Genomic DNA, 18,843 nt, shown 5'->3' with positions numbered 1-18,843 from the left:
GTAGAGGCGTTGGTGGGCTTTCTTAACTATAGTGTCGGCATGGGGGGACCAGGACAGGTTGTTGATGATCTGGACACCTAAAAACTTGAAGCTCTCGACCATTTCCACTTCGTCCCTGTTGATGTAGACAGGGGCATAAGGTCAAAATTTTGTTAGATTCCATTTGAAGGGACCATTTTGAAGGAACCAGCATGAGGATTGATCCATCTTTTGATTCAGTCTTGGCAAAGAGTGAGCGATAATTTCAAAAACAGAATCACAAGGTTCCGTCCACTGCCAAAAATACAAATGAAATGAAAGTTCTGGAACAAAACTGCAGTCATTCCTCACTGATTATCCTTCAGTTATCTCTCCAATTCCTTCCTCCATCTGCCTCAGTCACTCAATTTTCTCGACGATTTGTTTAGTTTTAGTTTATTTATTAGTGTCGCAAGTAGGCTTACATTAACACTGCAATGAAGTTACTGTGAAATTCCCCTAGTTGCCACACTCTGACGCCTGTTCGGGTACACTGAGGGAGAATTTAGCACGGCAAATGCACCTAACCAGCACGTCTTTCGGAGGAATCCGGAGCACCCGGAGGAAACCCATGCAGACACGGGGAGAACGTGCAAACTCCGCACAGACAGTGACCCAAACCAGGAATCGAACCTGGGTCCCTGGCGCTGTGAGGCAGCAGTGTTAACCACTGTGCCACCGTGCCACGCAATGGTGCATCAGAAACAAGTCAAGCAGTGAAAAGATTCGCCCCCAAGGCTTGTGCGACATTTACCTGGGCTGAGGTGAGGGGCCAAACCCCCATGGTGAGGGGTTTGACCCCGTGGTGAGGGGTTTGACACCGTGGTGAGGGGTGTGACACCGTGGCGGGGAGTTTGACCCCGTGGTGAGGGGTTTGACCCCATGGTGAGGAATTTGACCCCACGGCGAGGAGTTTGACCCCGTGGCGAGGAGTTTGACCCTGTGGCGAGGGGTTTGACCCCATGGTGAGGGGTTTGACCCGATGGTGAGGAGTTTGACCCTGTAGTGAGGAGCCTGACCCCGTGGCGAGGGGTATGACCCCGTGGCGAGGAGTTTGACCCCGTGGCGGGGAGTTTGACCCCGTGGTGAGGGCTTTGACCCCGGGGTGAGGAGTTTGACCCCGTGGTGAGGGGTTTGACCCCGTGGTGAGGGGTTTGACCCCATGATGAAGGGTCTGACCCCGTGGTGAAGGGTTTGACCCCCATGGCGGGGAGTTTGACCCCGTGGTGAGGGATTTGACCCCATGGTGAGGGATTTTACCCCGTGGTGAGGGATTTGACCCCATGCCATGGCGAGGGGTTTGACCCCGTGGTGAGGGGTTTGACCCGATGGTGAGGAGTTTGACCCCGTGGTGAGGAGTCTGACCCCGTGGCGAGGGGTTTGACCCAATGGTGAGGAGTTTGAGCCAATGGTGAGGAGTTTGACCCCGTGGTGAGGAGTTTGACCCCGTGGTGAGGGATTTGACTCCGTGGTGAGGGATTTGACCCCATGCCATGGTGAGGGGTTTGACCCCGTGGTGAGGAGTTTGACCTTGCGGTGAGGAGTTTGACCCCGTGGTGAGGAGTTTGACCCCATGCCATGGTGAGGGGTTTCACCCCGTGGCGAGGGATTTGACCCCGTGGTGAGGGGTTTGACCCCATGGTGAGGAATTTGACCCCGTGGTGAGGGGTTTGACCCCATGGTGAGGAATTTGACCCCGTGGTGAGGAGTTTGACCCTGTGGTGAAGGGTTTGATACTGTGATGAGGGGTGTGACCTCATGGTGGGGGTTTGAACCCGTGGTGAGGGGTTTGACCCCGTGGTGAGGAGTTTGACCCTGTGGCGAGGAGTTTGACCCTGTGGTGAGGAGTTCGACCCCATAGTGAGGGGTTTGACCCCGTGGTGAGGGATTTGACCCTGTGGCGAGGAGTTTGACCCCGTGGCGAGGAGTTTGACCCCGTGGCGAGGAGTTTGACCCCATGACGAGGGGTTTGACCCCATGGCGAGGAGTTTGACCCCGTGGTGAGGAGTTTGACCCCGGCATGAGGAGCTTGACCCCCTGCCGAGGAGTTTGACCCCGTGTCGAGGAGTTTGACCCCGTGTCGAGGAGTTTGACCCCGTGGTGAGGGGTTTGACCCCGTGGTGAGGGATCTGACCCCATGGTGAGGGGTTCTGACCCCGTGTCAAGGGATGATATCCTCCACTAGTTGACCAGTTGGCTGATGCCCTCTGAATGGGATAGCACGGGAGGAATGGCCTTCCTTGAGCCAGGATGTAAATTTGGCCGCACAAAAATTCTTCAACAAATTCATTAAAGAAACCACAGCCTGAATTTAACCGATCAGAATTTCAGCGCAGGATAAGAAGCAACAGGGTCTCTGTAAGGAACATATTTCTCTGACGAAGATTATCAATGATTCAGACTAGTGTGGAAGTGGAACTGAATAATTATCCGGCGGGAGCCAGGTGAAGGGAGGAGTATGTGAAACTCTGAGGCTGTGGCAAACCTGGAAGTTTGCTTTTGTAATTATAAACGGCAAGCTTTGTTAACTGCATCCTGTGTGCTTAATAAACAACGGAAGAATGCTCTCTGAATCTGGTGAAAGCCATGCGGCTGGGAGATTGTAATCTGGTGTTGAACATTTGTGTTTCTCGTTGCTTTGTGTTGCTACGTCTTCTTTGTCCTTAATCACTTTGCTCAGCCTCCAGTGTCCCAGGCAGCTAACCATTATCCCCGGTTTTAACCGGTGCGCGCCCTCACGGGGCCCGCTTGTGCCTGAAACTTGGATTTTAAAAAGCCAGCACAGCCCGCAGTGAGTGAGACGGGTCCATTGCCCAAACCTGCACTGAGGAATTCAGACAAGCTTTGCCAGAACAGAACCGAACCTGCCCCGACCTCAAACAGAGGAGGTGAATGTTCCTTAAAGGCCAGGGAGGCTGGAGGGAAAGCAATTGGGAATTCCATGGAATCCCTACAGTGCAGAAGGAGGACATTCGGCCCATCAAGCCTGCACCAACAACTCCCCCATTATGCGAACCAGCCTTCCATCCATTCACTCCGTCCACACTTCTATACAGGGCGGCACAGTGGTTAGCACTGCTGCCTCACAGCATCAGGGACCTGGGTTCGATTCCCAGTTTGGGTCACTGTCTGTGCGCAGTTTGCACATTCTCCCCGTGTCTGCGTGGGTTTCCTCCGGGTGCTCCGGTTTCCTCCCACAGTCCAAAGATGTGCAGGTGAGGTGGATTGGCCGTGCTAAATTCTCCTTCTGTGTACCCGAACAGGCGCCGGAGTGTGGCGGCTAGGGGAATTTCACAGTAACTTCATTGCAGTGCTAATGTAAGCCTTACTTATGACTAATAAATAAACTTTGCTTCCCGCTTCCTCGGAAAAGCAGCCAGCATAATCAAGGACCCCACGCACCCCGGACATTCTCTCTTCCACCTTCTTCCGTCGGGAAAAAGGTACAAAAGTCTGAGGTCACGTACCAACCGACTCAAGAACAGCTTCTTCCCTGCTGCTGTCAGACTTTTGAATGGACCTACCTCGCATTAAGTTGATTTTTCTCTACACCCTAGCTATAACTGTACCACTACATTCTGCACTCTCTCCTTTCCTTCTCTATGAATGGTATGCTTTAACTGTATGGCACGCAAGAAACAATATTTTTCACTGTACCCCAGTACATGTGACAATAATAAATCAAATCAAATCCCTCCCAGACCCTATCCCCGTAACCCCACATATTTACCCTAGCTAGTATGCCTGACACTAAGGGTTAATTTAGCATGGCCAATCCACCTAACTCGCATATCTTTGGACTATGGGAGGAAACCAGAGCACCCAGAGGAAACCCATGCAGACACGGGGAGAATGTGCAAACTGCGCACAGATAGTGACCCAAACTGGGAATCGAACCCAGGTTCCTGATGCTGTGAGGCAGCAGTGCCAACCACTGTGCCGCCGTGCCGCCCTGTATAGAAGTGTGGACGGAGTGAATGGATGGAAGGCTGGTTTGCATAATGGGGGAGTTGTTGGTGCAGGCTTGATGGGCCGAATGTCCTCCTTCTGCACTGTAGGGATTCCATGGAATTCCCAATTGCTTTCCCTCCAGCCTCCCTGGCCTTTAAGGAACATTCACCTCCTCTGTTTGAGGTCGGGGCAGGTTCGGTTCTGCCGGGAATCAAACCCGGGTCCATGGCGCTGTGAGGCAGCAGTGCTGACCACTGTGCTGCCGTGCCGCTCATTATCCCAAATCCCATGAACACATGAGGGAGGATGGAACAGAAGGATGTGGTGATAGGGTGAGTTGAATAGGGGATGGGAGGAGGCTGTTGTGGATCGGAAGAACTAGCATGGAGCAGATGGGCTGAATGGCCTGTTTCTGTTTGTAAATCCTGTGTAATGTTCTGCATAGGTTGTCCACCCGCTTGATAAATTACCACTTTGCTGAACTTCCCCTTGGCTGACTCAAGCCTGGCTTGTTACATTTTTATGTTCCGTATCTGCTTTGAGTTCGGAGGATTGGAGAATACATCGACCAGCCTCTGCCAAACAATTAGCAGATCGTTCCAGTGGGAACTCACAAAGGAACAACCTCCGTTCCTGCATTTACTGGAACGAGGGAATGCAACATCCAACCCTTCCTGGTCACAGAGACTTGCAGAAGTAGGCCATTCGGCCCCTTAAACCTATCCCAGCACTCAGTATGACCCATCCTCCAAGCGATGTCCACTTTCCTGCCCATTCCCCCATCTCCTTAAGCTCCCAAAAACCGACCCAACTCTGTCTCGAATAAACTCAACGACTGAGCATCCGGGAGAATCCCAAAGATTCACAACTCTTTGAATGGGGAAATTTCTCCGCACTCGAATCGCTGACTCAAGGGGCAGAATTTTACACCCCCCTCAAAGACGGGTTCTGAGGTGAGGTGGCGGCGGGGGGTGGGGGGGGTGGGGAGCGTAAAACTGAATGGACAGAATACCCCCACCCCCCCCCCGCCAACCCTGGGAACCCGCCCGCCCAAACCCAGGCACAATTTCACGCTTGGGCAGGCAGGGGCTTAGGGTAGGAAACCTGCCCATTCAGGTTTCTAGGTGTCCAGATCATCAACAACCTGTCCTGGTCCCCCCCACGCTGACACTATAGTTAAGAAAGCCCCACCAACGCCTCTACTTTCTCAGAAGACAAAGGAAATTTGGCATGTCAGCTACGACTCTCACTAACTTTTACAGATGCACCATAGAAAGCATTCTTTCTGGTTGTATCACAGCTTGGTATGGCTCCTGCTCTGCCCAAGACCGCAAGGAACTACAAAAGGGTCGTGAATGTAGCCCAATCCATCACGCAAACCAGCCTCCCATCCATCGGTCTCTCGACCACCCCTAGCGTTAGCGTTTACACGTACACTGAGGCCACATACACTGTCCAAACTCTCTCAACTTCACTGTTGCAGAATTGTCTGATTGCTTACCCAACATCTTGGGTCGTGAATGTAGCCCAATCCATCACGCAAACCGGCCTCCCATCCAGTGACTCTGTCTACACTTCCCGCTGCCTCGGAAAAGCAGCCAGCATAATCAAGGACCCCACGCACCCCGGACATTCTCTCTCCCACCTTCTTCCTTCGGGAAAAAGATACAAAAGTCTGAGGTCACGTACCAGCCGACTCAAGAACAGCTTCTTTCCTGCTGCTGTCAGACTTTTGAATGGACCTACCTCACCTTAAGTTGATCTTTCTCTGCACCCTAGCTATGACTGTATCACTACATTCTACACCCTCTCCTTTCCATCTCTATGAACGGTATGCTTTGTATAGTGCGCAAGAAACAATACTTTTCACTGTATGTTAATACATGTGACAATAATAAATCAAATCAAAAAACTTAATGACCATTTAACGGCCATCTCTGACCCAAGCTCAATTTTTAGGCTGGCGGAGCGGGAGTGGGTGCAGGAAAATCTTTCCCCACTTCGGGTGGGGAGTGGGTGGGGGCTCCTCACTCTGATCTGAAGACCCCGTTAGAGCTGGAACGTCCTCCCCCTACGGGACGTTGGATTTTGGGGATCACCTCCCTGCACTGGACGACCCCCCCCGCCCAACAACCGGATGCCGTGATCACCCCTCTATCCCCCTCCCTCCTGACCATAACCCCCCAACCCCTTACCCCCTTCCCAGGACATAGCTCCAGACAGGATCTGGCAGGACTGCTTCTGGCCACTACTGTGGGTTGGAGCACTGTTGTCTCGGTGACGTTTCAGTGAGTGTTGGTGCTGGTCCTTGTTCTGTAACGTGCGCATCAGGCCAATTGCCATGCTAAACTGCCCCTTAGTCTCCAAAGATGTGCGGGTTAGGTGGATTGGCCATGCTAAATTGCTCCTTAGTGTCCAAGGATGTGCGGGTTAGGTGGATTGGCCATGCTAAATTGTTCCACCCAGGCACTATCCCTATAACCCTATGCATTTACCCTAGCTAGTTAGCCATGCTAAATTGCCCCTTAGTGTCCAAAGATGTGTCGATTAGAGGGATTGGCCATGCTAAATTGCCCCTTAGTGTCCAAAGATGGGTCGATTAGGGGGATTGGCCAAGCTAAGTTGCCCCTTAGTGTCCAAAGATGGGTCGATTAGGGGGATTGGCCATGCTAAGTTGCCCCTTAGTGTCCAAAGATGTGTGGGTTAGGTGGATTGGCCATGCTACATTGCCCCTTAGTGTCAGGGGGACTAGCTAGAGTAAATGCATAGGGCTATGGGGATCGGGCCTGGGTGGGATTGTGGTCAGTGCAGGCTCAATGGGCTGAATGGCCTCCATCTGCACTGTAGAGATTCCATGATTCTATAATATCTCAGTTTATGAGCGATTGCTGTCATCACTTGGTTGGGTTACACTGCAGCGGAACACCCGGGGAAAGTCTCACTCTGTTTCGAGGAAGTATTGTAAACGCAAATTCTTTTGTTGTTGAATTTGGGGCCCTGTTAGGACCCAAAGCCCAGGATTCTGACAATTGGAAAATTGAAGTTGATCCCATTGCCCTGAATTCTTTAGACTGTTCCCCCGGTGCTATTCAGTTCCTGCTCCGAAACTCAGTGATTGGCAGACGATGTTTTGTGGATTTTCTTTGGCAGACTTGCGAATATTTATTTGGTCGAAAGTGCCGGGGATGTTATAAAGCCTTCCTCCGGTGCTGGGGCTGCAGTTTTCCCTGGATCAGTTGAACCACGCACAGTGTTCAATTCTCCGAAGCAACCATTTCCAATTCAGCCTTTTATGGAATGTCTTTTCTGCTGGACCGGGTGCCAAGGGGCAGGAGAGTCACTCCGGCTTACAGTTTTATTTGGGCTAACTGCGATTCTGTGCGCGCAGAAATCCATCTGGTAATAAGATGCAGACCTCTAGCCCGGAACATTCCTTCAGGAAAGACTTGCATTTCTCTTGCATCCCTCATCATCCCACAATGTCCTGAATCATTTTGTGCCCCTCCCCCGCCCCACTGATTCACTTTGTGAACTGTATTCTCTGCTGCAATGCAGAAAACGCAGCAGCCAGTTTGCGCACAGCAAGATCCCACTAACAGCGTTGCGATCGTCTGTTTTAGATGATGGTCAGGCGGCCATTCACGGAGCACTCCCCTCACTCCCCAGAATTATGCCATGGGATCTTCTACATTCTCCCGTTTCATCTAAAAGACGTGACTCTCTGACAGTGCGGCACTCCCTCAGTACTGACCCTCTGACAGTGCGGCACTCCCTCAGCACTGACCCTCTGACAGTGCGGCACTCCCTCAGCACTGACCCTCTGACAGTGCGGCACTCCCTCAGCACTGACCCTCTGACAGTGCGGCACTCCCTCAGTACTGACCCTCTGACAGTGCGGCACTCCCTCAGCACTGACCCTCTGACAGTGCGGCACTCCCTCAGCACTGACCCTCTGACTGTGCGGCACTCCCTCAGCACTGACCCTCTGACAGTGCGGCACTCCCTCAGCACTGATCCTCTGACAGTGCAGCACTCCCTCAGCACTGACCCTCTGACAGTGCGGCACTGCCTCAGTACTGACCCTCTGACAGTGCGGCACTCCCTCAGTACTGACCCTCTGATAGTGCGACACTGCCTCAGTACTGACCCTATGACAGTGCGGCATTCCCTCAGCACTGACCAGCTGACAGTGCAGCACTCCCTCAGTACTGTCCCTCTGGCAGTGCGGCACTCCCTCAGTACTGACCCTCTGACAGTGCGGCACTCCCTTAGCACTGACCCTCTGACAGTGCAGCACTCCCTCAGCACTGACCCTCTGACAGTGCGGCACTCCCTCAGCACTGACCCTCTGACAGTACGGCACTCCCTCAGTACTGACCTTCTGACAGTGCAGCACTCCATCAGTACTGACCCTCTGACAGTGCGGCACTCCCTCAGCACTGACCCTCTGACAGTACGGCACTCCCTCAGTACTGACCCTCTGACAGTGCAGCACTCCCTCAGTACTGTCCCTCTGGCAGTGCGGCACTCCCTCAGTACTGACCCTCTGACAGTGCGGCACTCCCTCAGCACTGACCCTCTGACAGTGCAGCACTCCCTCAGTACTGTCCCTCTGGCAGTGCGGCACTCCCTCAGTACTGACCCTCTGACAGTGCAGCACTCCCTCAGCACTGACCCTCTGACAGTGCGGCACTCCCTCAGCACTGACCCTCTGACAGTGCGGCACTCCCTCAGCACTGACCCTCTGACAGTGCGGCACTCCCTCAGCACTGACCCTCTGACAGTGCGGCGCTCCCTCAGCACTGACCCTCTGACAGTGCGGCACTCCCTCAGCACTGACCCTCTGACAGTGCGGCGCTCCCTCTGACAGTGCAGCACTCCCTCAGTACTGTCCCTCTGGCAGTGCGGCACTCCCTCAGTACTGACCCTCTGACAGTGCGGCACTCCATCAGCACTGACCCTCTGACAGTGCAGCACTCCCTCAGTACTGTCCCTCTGGCAGTGCGGCACTCCCTCAGCACTGACCCTCTGACAGTGCGGCACTCCCTCAGCACTGACCCTCTGACAGTGCGGCACTCCCTCAGCACTGACCCTCTGACAGTGCGGCACTCCCTCAGCACTGACCCTCTGACAGTGCGGCGCTCCCTCAGCACTGATCATCTGACAGTGCGGCACTCCCTCAGCACTGACCCTCTGACAGTGCGGCGCTCCCTCAGTACTGACCCTCTGACAGTGCGGCACTCCCTCAGCACTGACCCTCTGACAGTGCGGCACTCCCTCAGCACTGACCCTCTGATAGTGCGGCACTCCCTCAGCACTGATCATCTGACAGTGCGGCACTCCCTCAGCACTGACCCTCTGACAGTGCGGCGCTCCCTCAGTACTGACCCTCTGACAGTGCGGCACTCCCTCAGCACTGACCCTCTGACAGTGCGGCACTCCCTCAGCACTGACCCTCTGATAGTGCGGCACTCCCTCAGCACTGATCATCTGACAGTGCGGCACTCCCTCAGCACTGACCCTCTGACAGTGCGGCGCTCCCTCAGCACTGACCCTCTGACAGTGCGGCACTCCCTCAGCACTGACCCTCTGACAGTGCGGCGCTCCCTCAGCACTGATCATCTGACAGTGCGGCACTCCCTCAGCACTGACCCTCTGACAGTGCGGCGCTCCCTCAGCACTGACCCTCTGACAGTGCGGCACTCCCTCAGCACTGACCCTCTGACAGTGCGGCGCTCCCTCAGTACTGACCCTCTGACAGTGCGGCGCTCCCTCAGTACTGACCCTCTGATAGTGCGGCACTCCCTCAGCACTGACCCTCTGACAGTGCGGCGCTCCCTCAGTACTGACCCTCTGACAGTGCGGCACTCCCTCAGCACTGACCCTCTGACAGTGCGGCACTCCCTCAGCACTGACCCTCTGATAGTGCGGCACTCCCTCAGCACTGACCCTCTGACAGTGCGGCGCTCCCTCAGTACTGACCCTCTGACAGTGCGGCATTCCCTCAGCACTGACCCTCTGACAGTGCGGCGCTCCCTCAGTACTGACCCTCTGACAGTGCGGCATTCCCTCAGCACTGACCCTCTGACAGTGCGGCGCTCCCTCAGCACTGATCATCTGACAGTGCGGCGCTCCCTCAGCACTGATCATCTGACAGTGCGGCACTCCCTCAGCACTGACCCTCTGACAGTGCGGCGCTCCCTCAGCACTGACCCTCTGACAGTGCGGCACTCCCTCAGTACTGACCCTCTGATAGTGCGGCACTCCCTCAGCACTGACCCTCTGACAGTGCGGCACTCCCTCAGTACTGACCCTCTGATAGTGCGGCACTCCCTCAGCACTGACCCTCTGACAGTGCGGCGCTCCCTCAGTACTGACCCTCTGACAGTGCGGCACTCCCTTAGCACTGACCCTCTGACAGTGCAGCACTCCCTCAGCACTGACCCTCTGACAGTGCGGCACTCCCTCAGCACTGACCCTCTGACAGTACGGCACTCCCTCAGTACTGACCTTCTGACAGTGCAGCACTCCATCAGTACTGACCCTCTGACAGTGCGGCACTCCCTCAGCACTGACCCTCTGACAGTACGGCACTCCCTCAGTACTGACCCTCTGACAGTGCAGCACTCCCTCAGTACTGTCCCTCTGGCAGTGCGGCACTCCCTCAGTACTGACCCTCTGACAGTGCGGCACTCCCTCAGCACTGACCCTCTGACAGTGCAGCACTCCCTCAGTACTGTCCCTCTGGCAGTGCGGCACTCCCTCAGTACTGACCCTCTGACAGTGCAGCACTCCCTCAGCACTGACCCTCTGACAGTGCGGCACTCCCTCAGCACTGACCCTCTGACAGTGCGGCACTCCCTCAGCACTCACCCTCTGACAGTGCGGCACTCCCTCAGCACTGACCCTCTGACAGTGCGGCGCTCCCTCAGCACTGACCCTCTGACAGTGCGGCACTCCCTCAGCACTGACCCTCTGACAGTGCGGCGCTCCCTCTGACAGTGCAGCACTCCCTCAGTACTGTCCCTCTGGCAGTGCGGCACTCCCTCAGTACTGACCCTCTGACAGTGCGGCACTCCATCAGCACTGACCCTCTGACAGTGCAGCACTCCCTCAGTACTGTCCCTCTGGCAGTGCGGCACTCCCTCAGCACTGACCCTCTGACAGTGCGGCACTCCCTCAGCACTGACCCTCTGACAGTGCGGCACTCCCTCAGCACTGACCCTCTGACAGTGCGGCACTCCCTCAGCACTGACCCTCTGACAGTGCGGCACTCCCTCAGCACTGACCCTCTGACAGTGCGGCGCTCCCTCAGCACTGATCATCTGACAGTGCGGCACTCCCTCAGCACTGACCCTCTGACAGTGCGGCGCTCCCTCAGTACTGACCCTCTGACAGTGCGGCACTCCCTCAGCACTGACCCTCTGACAGTGCGGCACTCCCTCAGCACTGACCCTCTGATAGTGCGGCACTCCCTCAGCACTGATCATCTGACAGTGCGGCACTCCCTCAGCACTGACCCTCTGACAGTGCGGCGCTCCCTCAGTACTGACCCTCTGACAGTGCGGCACTCCCTCAGCACTGACCCTCTGACAGTGCGGCACTCCCTCAGCACTGACCCTCTGATAGTGCGGCACTCCCTCAGCACTGATCATCTGACAGTGCGGCACTCCCTCAGCACTGACCCTCTGACAGTGCGGCGCTCCCTCAGCACTGACCCTCTGACAGTGCGGCACTCCCTCAGCACTGACCCTCTGACAGTGCGGCGCTCCCTCAGCACTGATCATCTGACAGTGCGGCACTCCCTCAGCACTGACCCTCTGACAGTGCGGCGCTCCCTCAGCACTGACCCTCTGACAGTGCGGCACTCCCTCAGCACTGACCCTCTGACAGTGCGGCGCTCCCTCAGTACTGACCCTCTGACAGTGCGGCGCTCCCTCAGTACTGACCCTCTGATAGTGCGGCACTCCCTCAGCACTGACCCTCTGACAGTGCGGCGCTCACTCAGTACTGACCCTCTGACAGTGCGGCACTCCCTCAGCACTGACCCTCTGACAGTGCGGCACTCCCTCAGCACTGACCCTCTGATAGTGCGGCACTCCCTCAGCACTGACCCTCTGACAGTGCGGCGCTCCCTCAGTACTGACCCTCTGACAGTGCGGCATTCCCTCAGCACTGACCCTCTGACAGTGCGGCGCTCCCTCAGTACTGACCCTCTGACAGTGCGGCATTCCCTCAGCACTGACCCTCTGACAGTGCGGCGCTCCCTCAGCACTGATCATCTGACAGTGCGGCGCTCCCTCAGCACTGATCATCTGACAGTGCGGCACTCCCTCAGCACTGACCCTCTGACAGTGCGGCGCTCCCTCAGCACTGACCCTCTGACAGTGCGGCACTCCCTCAGTACTGACCCTCTGATAGTGCGGCACTCCCTCAGCACTGACCCTCTGACAGTGCGGCACTCCCTCAGTACTGACCCTCTGATAGTGCGGCACTCCCTCAGCACTGACCCTCTGACAGTGCGGCGCTCCCTCAGTACTGACCCTCTGATAGTGCGGCACTCCCTCAGCACTGACCCTCTGACAGTGCGGCACTCCCTCCCACATTCCCCCCACTCCCCGTGGGACTGAGTCCCATATTCTGCCCACACCCTTTGGGAGCGAGTCCCACATTCTCCCCACTCCCTATGGGAGCGAGTCCCACATTCTCCCCACTCCCTATGGGAGCGAGTCCCACATTCTTCCCACTCCCTGTGGGAGCGAGTCCCTCATTCTCCCCACACCCTGGTTAAAGATGTTTCTCCTGAATCCCCCATTGCATTTATTAATGACTGTCCTATGTTGACGACCTCCTCGTTCTTGTCTCCCCACACCCTGCCACCCCACATGAAGGAACATCTTCACTATGTCTACTCTATCGATATCCTCTTCATAACTTTATTGCCTCTATCTGGTCACCAGAAGGTCCCGTGGCGCAGTGGGGTTAGCATCCCTGCCTCTCTGCCAGAAGCTCCGGGTTCGAGTCCCACTCCAAGACTTGATGTCTAAGGAAGGTGCGCTCATAACGTGTCAACCTGCAAAATCCTTCCAAACACACCAATGGCTGGCGGTAAGAGTGGGAGAGACCCCTGGGTCAGTCACGCTTGATGTAGAGCTGCTCCCCTCAACCTTTAAGGCCCTGGCGACAGACTTGTGACCTGTACCGGGAATTACTAGCTATGGAAACAGTTGAAAGTCTGCCTTAGTGTATAGAATCATAGAATCCTACAGTGCAGAAGGAAGCCATTCAGCCCATCGAGTCTGCACCGACCACAATCGCACCCAGTGCCTATGCCCATAACCCCAGGTATTTACCCTAGCTAGTGTCCCTGACACTAAGGGGCAATTTAGCACGGCCAATCCACCTAACCTGCACGTCTTTCGGACTGTGGGAGGAAACCGGAGCACCCGGAGGAAACCCACGCAGACACGGGGAGAACGTGCAAACGCCGCACAGACAGTGACCCAATCTGGGAATTGGGCGACATGGTGGCATTCTGGCACTGCTGCTTCACAGCTCCAGGGTCCCGGGTTCGATTCCCGGCTTGGGTCACTGTCTGTGTGGAGTTTGCACATTCTCCTCGTGTCTGCGTGGGTTTCCTCCGGGTGCTCCGGTTTCCTCCCACAGTCCAAAGATGTGCGGGTTAGGTGGATTGGCCAAGCTAAATTAACCCTTAGTGTCAGGGGGGATTATCAAGGTAAATGTGTGGGGTTACGGGAATAGGGTCTGGGTGGGATTGTGGTCGGTACAGACTCGATGGGCCGAATGGCCTCCTGCTGTACTGTAGGGATTCTATGAACCAGTGTTCCTGGTGCTGTGAGGCAGCAGCGCTAGCCACTGTGGCACCCAAGGGTGTGGGAAGAGAATAGGAACTGGTCGCCCCTCAGCCTTCTCTATTCCAGATAAAGAGCCCCAGTCTGTCCAGCCATTCCCGACTCTGTCTAAAGACTCGTTCTGTCTTCCAGGTTACGATCTAGCTGCCGTGCTGCAGTGGTTCGCCGAGCGCGTGGACCGCATCATCCTCCTGTTCGATGCCCACAAGCTGGAGATCTCCGATGAGTTTTCCGAGGCCATCCGAGCACTGAAGGGGAACGAAGACAAGATCCGAGTGGTGCTGAACAAGGCGGACCAGGTGGACACCCAGCAGCTGATGAGGGTCTACGGGGCGTTGATGTGGTCCCTCGGAAAAGTCATCAACACCCCCGAGGTGATGCGGGTCTACATCGGCTCCTTCTGGTCCGAGCCGCTCCTCATCTCCGAGAACCGGAAGCTGTTTGAGTTGGAGGAGCAAGATCTATTCCAGGATATTCAGAACCTGCCGAGGAACGCCGCCTTGAGGAAGCTGAACGACCTGGTGAAGAGAGCGCGGCTCGTGAGAGTGAGTGCTCACGTTACCCACCGGCGGGGGGGAGGGAGTGAGGGAGGGGGGGTCATTAACCTAAAGCTCGGCACAACATGGTGGGCCGAAGGGCCTGTTCTGCGCTGTACTGTTCTATGTTCTAACCTGCCCATCGGGAATTGGTGCGACCGGACTCAACACTTGACTTACACTTTGCTCCCTGGAGCGTAGGGGGGCTGGGGAGTGACCTTATAGAGGTCTATAAAATAATGAGGGGCACAGATCAGCTAGATAGTCAATATCTTTTCCCAAAGGTAGGGGAGTCTAAAACTAGAGGGCAAAGGTTTAAGGTGAGAGGGGAGAGGTACAAAAGTGTCCAGAGGGGCAATTTTTTCACACAGAGGGTGGTGAGTGTCTGGAACGAGCTGCCAGAGGCAGTAGTGGAGGTGGGTACAATTTTGTCTTTTAAAAAGCATTTAGACAGTTACGTGGGTAAGATGGGTATAGAGGGATATGGGCCAAATGTGGGCAATTGGGACTAGCTTAGTGATTTTTAAAAAAGGGTAGCAGGGACAAGTTGGGCCAAAGGGCTTTTCCGTGCTGTAAACCTCTATGAACTCTAATTCTATTCTTCATTGAAGCCAGCGAGGGCAGCTTAGAAATTCACCATCCCATCCCGATTCCATGAGATTCCCGCCCTGTGTGACTTGTTAAAACTACCCTTCATCGCTGTCATTTTTATATTGTATTATCTCTGATACTTCTAGCTCTGTACACAAGGGGTGGCACAGTGGTTAGCACTGCTGCCTCACAGTGCCAGGGACTCAAGTTCGATTCCGGCCTCGGGTCACTGTCTGTGTGGAGTCTGCACGTTCTCCCCGTGTCTGCGTGGGTTTCCTTCGGGTGCTCCGGTTTCCTCCCACAGTCCAAAGATGTGCGGGTTAGGTGGATTGGCCGTGTTAAATTCCCCCTCAGTGTCCCGAGATGTATAGGTTGGGTGAATTGGCCGTGCTAAATTGTCCCTTCGTGTCAGGGGGACTAGCTGGGTAAATCCATGGGGTTACTGGGATTGGGTTTGGGTGGGATTGTTGTCGGTGCAGACTCGATGGGCCGAATGGCCTTTAGGGATTAATGTTTAATGTTTATTTGATTGGTGTCACAAGTAAGGCTTATGTTAACACTGCAATGAAGTTACTGTGAAAATCCCCTAGTCGCCACACTCCGGCGCCTGTTCGGGTACACCAAGGGGGAATTTAGCACGGCCAATGCACCCCAACCAGCATGTCTTTCAGACTGTGGGAGGAAACCGGAGCACCCGGAGGAAACCCACGCAGAGACGGGGAGAACGTGCAAACTCCACACAGGCAGTGACCCAAGCCGGAATCGAACCCGGGTCCCTGGCGCTGTGCGACGGCAGTGCTAACGCTGTGCCACCGTGCCGCCCTAGGCCTGAATCCTGAAGCCCACAGTAGTTGAGTAGGCTGCCGGCTGTAGCAAGGTGGACCATTCGGAACAAGCCAGCAGCAGCAGAGACCTTTGAAAACAATTCTGCTTTTCAAAGGAATGCTTGACTTTTTGACCTGTGGGATTTGTGATTCTGTGACGTGCATCCTCACGCACTCACTCACTGGCACCACCGAGACTCAGGTCAGGCCTGGGTCAGCCTCCCACTGTGTGAGCCTCTGTATCTACCACCCAGCAAGGAGTCTAACAACACCAGGTTAAAGTCCAGCAGGTTTATTTGGTAGCAAACGCCACTAGCTTTCGGAGCGCTGCTCCTTCGTCAGATGGAGTCTAACAACCTGGAGTTACCCCAGTCCAATGCCGGCATTTCCACATCATGTCTACCACCCAGCAACAGCAAACCAGCCTGAGCTCAGCTTCATGCTTGAAGATGTTTCTATTCCCCCCACCCCCTGTCCTCCTCGCATGGGCAGAGCTCCCAGTCCAGTTTCCAAAGGCGTCCCTGGGCTGGATTTTCCAGGCCTTATTCCCCGCACCCTCCCCCCAGACCACGGGGTCATAGAATCATAGAATTCTACAGTGCGGAAGGAGGCCATTCGACCCATCGAGTCAGCACCGACCACAATCCCACCCAGGCCCTATCCCCATAACCCCATGTATTTACCCTAGCTAGTCCCCCTGACATCAAGAGGCAATTTAGCATGGCCAATCCGCCTAACCCGCATATCTTTGGACTGTGGGAGGAAACCGGAGCACCCGGAGGAAACCCACGCAGACACGGGGAGAATGTGCAAACTCCACACGGTGACCCAAGCTGGGAATTGAACCCGGGTACCTGGCGCTGTGAGGCAGCACTGCTAACCACTGTGCCACTGTGCCGTCCAACAAATGCATGTTACTGGGGTATCTTCATATGGCACATCTTTGCTAACGGCTATCAAATCCTGAAATGGGATTTGAACCTGGAACTTCTAGCTCAGTGGCTGGGATGCTATCAACTGAGCCACAAGACCTCCCTTTTTGTATTAGTGCTAGACATTGCCAGGAGCTGAGAACTGACCACAGAGCACAATCCTCAAAGGGTAATGGTAGCCCTGACTGAGTCTACTTTTGCCAGGCTGAATAGTGGAGACAGAATATCAGAGGACCATCAGCCTCACGGCCCAGAGCAGTGGCCAAATGACCAATGAAAAGGTATTGCACCCAAGCTGAGGCACCAACACTTACTGCCAAAAATCATTCCTTCACAAAGGGATTACATCTCACAGCTGTGTACTAATGTGTATGAATGTGCACCAAACTGTTCAAGTTTAGCAATCTGCCATTTGAGATTGCCTTCTAGGCTTTCCAAACCTGATTTTAACAGGTTCAGATAGGGTCAGCAAGGAGGTTGCCCGCGATAATGCCAGCTGACTCCGCGGGCACTCAACGCTGAGTGGTGGACACAGTTGGGAGTACAGCCAGCCCCCTGAGGAGGAGGAGGAGGAGGTGGCCAGATCTCATGTACATGGAAGCATGGAAAATAGGAGCAGGAGGAGGCCATTCGGCCCTTCGAGCCTGCTCCGCCGTTCATTATGATCAACGAATTCAATATCCTGATCCTGCTTTCCCCCCCATGTCCCTTGATCCCCTTCACCCCAAGAGCTATATCAAACTGCCTCTTCAAAACATTCAATGTTTTGGTCTCAACTACTTCCTGTGGTAGCGAATTCCACAGACTCACCACTCTTCGGGTGAAGAAACTCCTCCTCATCTCCGTCCTAAATGGTCTACCCTGAATCCTCAGACTGTGACCCCTGGTTCTGGACACCCCCACCATCGGGAACATCCTCTCTGCATCTACCCTGTCTAGTCCTGTTAGAATTTTATAGGTTTCTATGAGATCCTCCCTCATTCTCCTGAACTCCAGTGAAAACAATCCTAACCCAGTCAATCGCTCCTCATACATCAGTCCCGCCATCCCCGGCATCCCAGTCTGGTAAACCCTCACTGCACTCCCTCTATAAAAAGAATATCCTTCCTCAGATAAGGATTTGGATGAGAATATTGGGGGCATGGTTAGTAAGTTTGCAGATGACACCAACATTGGTGGCATAGTGGACAGTGAAGAAGGTTATCTCCAATTGCAACGGGATCTTGATCAATTGGGCCAGTGGGCTGACGAATGGCAGATGGAGTTTAATTCAGATAAATGCAAGGTAATGCATTTTGGTCAATCGAACCGGGGCAGGACTTACTCAGGTAATGGTAGGGCGTTGGGGAGAGTTATAGAACAAAGAGATCTAGGGGTACAGATTCATAGCTCCTTGAAAGTGGAGTCACAGGTGGACAGAGTGGTGAAGAAGGCATTTGGCATGCTTGGTTTCATCGGTCAGAACATTGAATACAGGAGTTGGGACGTCTTGTTGAAGTTGTACAAGACATTGGTAAGGCCACACTTGGGATACTGTGTACAGTTCTGCTCACCCTATTATAGAAAGGATATTGTTAAACTAGAAAGAGTGCAGAAAAGATTTACGAAGTGTTCCTGGTCTGAGGGGCTGGTGGTGATTATCGAGATAGGGAAGTTGGAGATGGAGAAATCTGAAAGACAAGGTTGAGAATTTTAAAACCAAAATGTTGCTGAACTGGGAGCCATATTCGATTGTCTGGGCATTGTCACATTATGTGGGATCTGGCTGTGCACAGATTGGCTTGACATGTGTGTCCTCCATTACAATAGTGACCGTCCTCTGAAATGTAATTCATTGGATGTGAGCACTGTGAGATGTCCTTAGATCGTGAAAGGGGAAAAGGGAATTGAGGGATACGGGGATAAGGCGGGAATGTGGAGTTGAGGATTATCACATCAGATCAGTCATGATCTCATTGAATGGCGGAGCAGACGCGATGGGCCGAATGGCCTCCTCCTGCTCCTGCGTCTTATGGTTTTATAGTTCTTGCCTGTTTCTTTCAGCGGAAAGACATCATTAAATAACCCCTCCCCCTCCCGCCCGCCCACCCACGGGAGTGCACAGCACGATCCCACAAAC

General features: G+C 54.5%; 1 protein-coding gene across 1 annotated transcript in view; it reads left to right on the top strand.

The window, feature by feature from the left end:
• The window catches only part of LOC144511467 (EH domain-containing protein 2-like), a 59,973-nt gene that overhangs the window by 18,408 nt on the left and 22,722 nt on the right, over positions 1–18,843 (top strand). The window contains exon 3 of the mRNA XM_078241853.1: positions 13,974–14,386. Coding sequence (XP_078097979.1) covers positions 13,974–14,386 — 413 coding nt within the window. The remainder of the gene's footprint in view (positions 1–13,973; positions 14,387–18,843) is intronic.

Source organism: Mustelus asterias, chromosome 24 (genome assembly GCF_964213995.1).
Source record: "Mustelus asterias chromosome 24, sMusAst1.hap1.1, whole genome shotgun sequence".
NCBI classification, from domain to species: Eukaryota; Metazoa; Chordata; class Chondrichthyes; order Carcharhiniformes; family Triakidae; genus Mustelus; species Mustelus asterias.
Note: the sequence above shows the minus strand (reverse complement) of the source record. Positions and strands in the feature narration are given on the sequence as shown.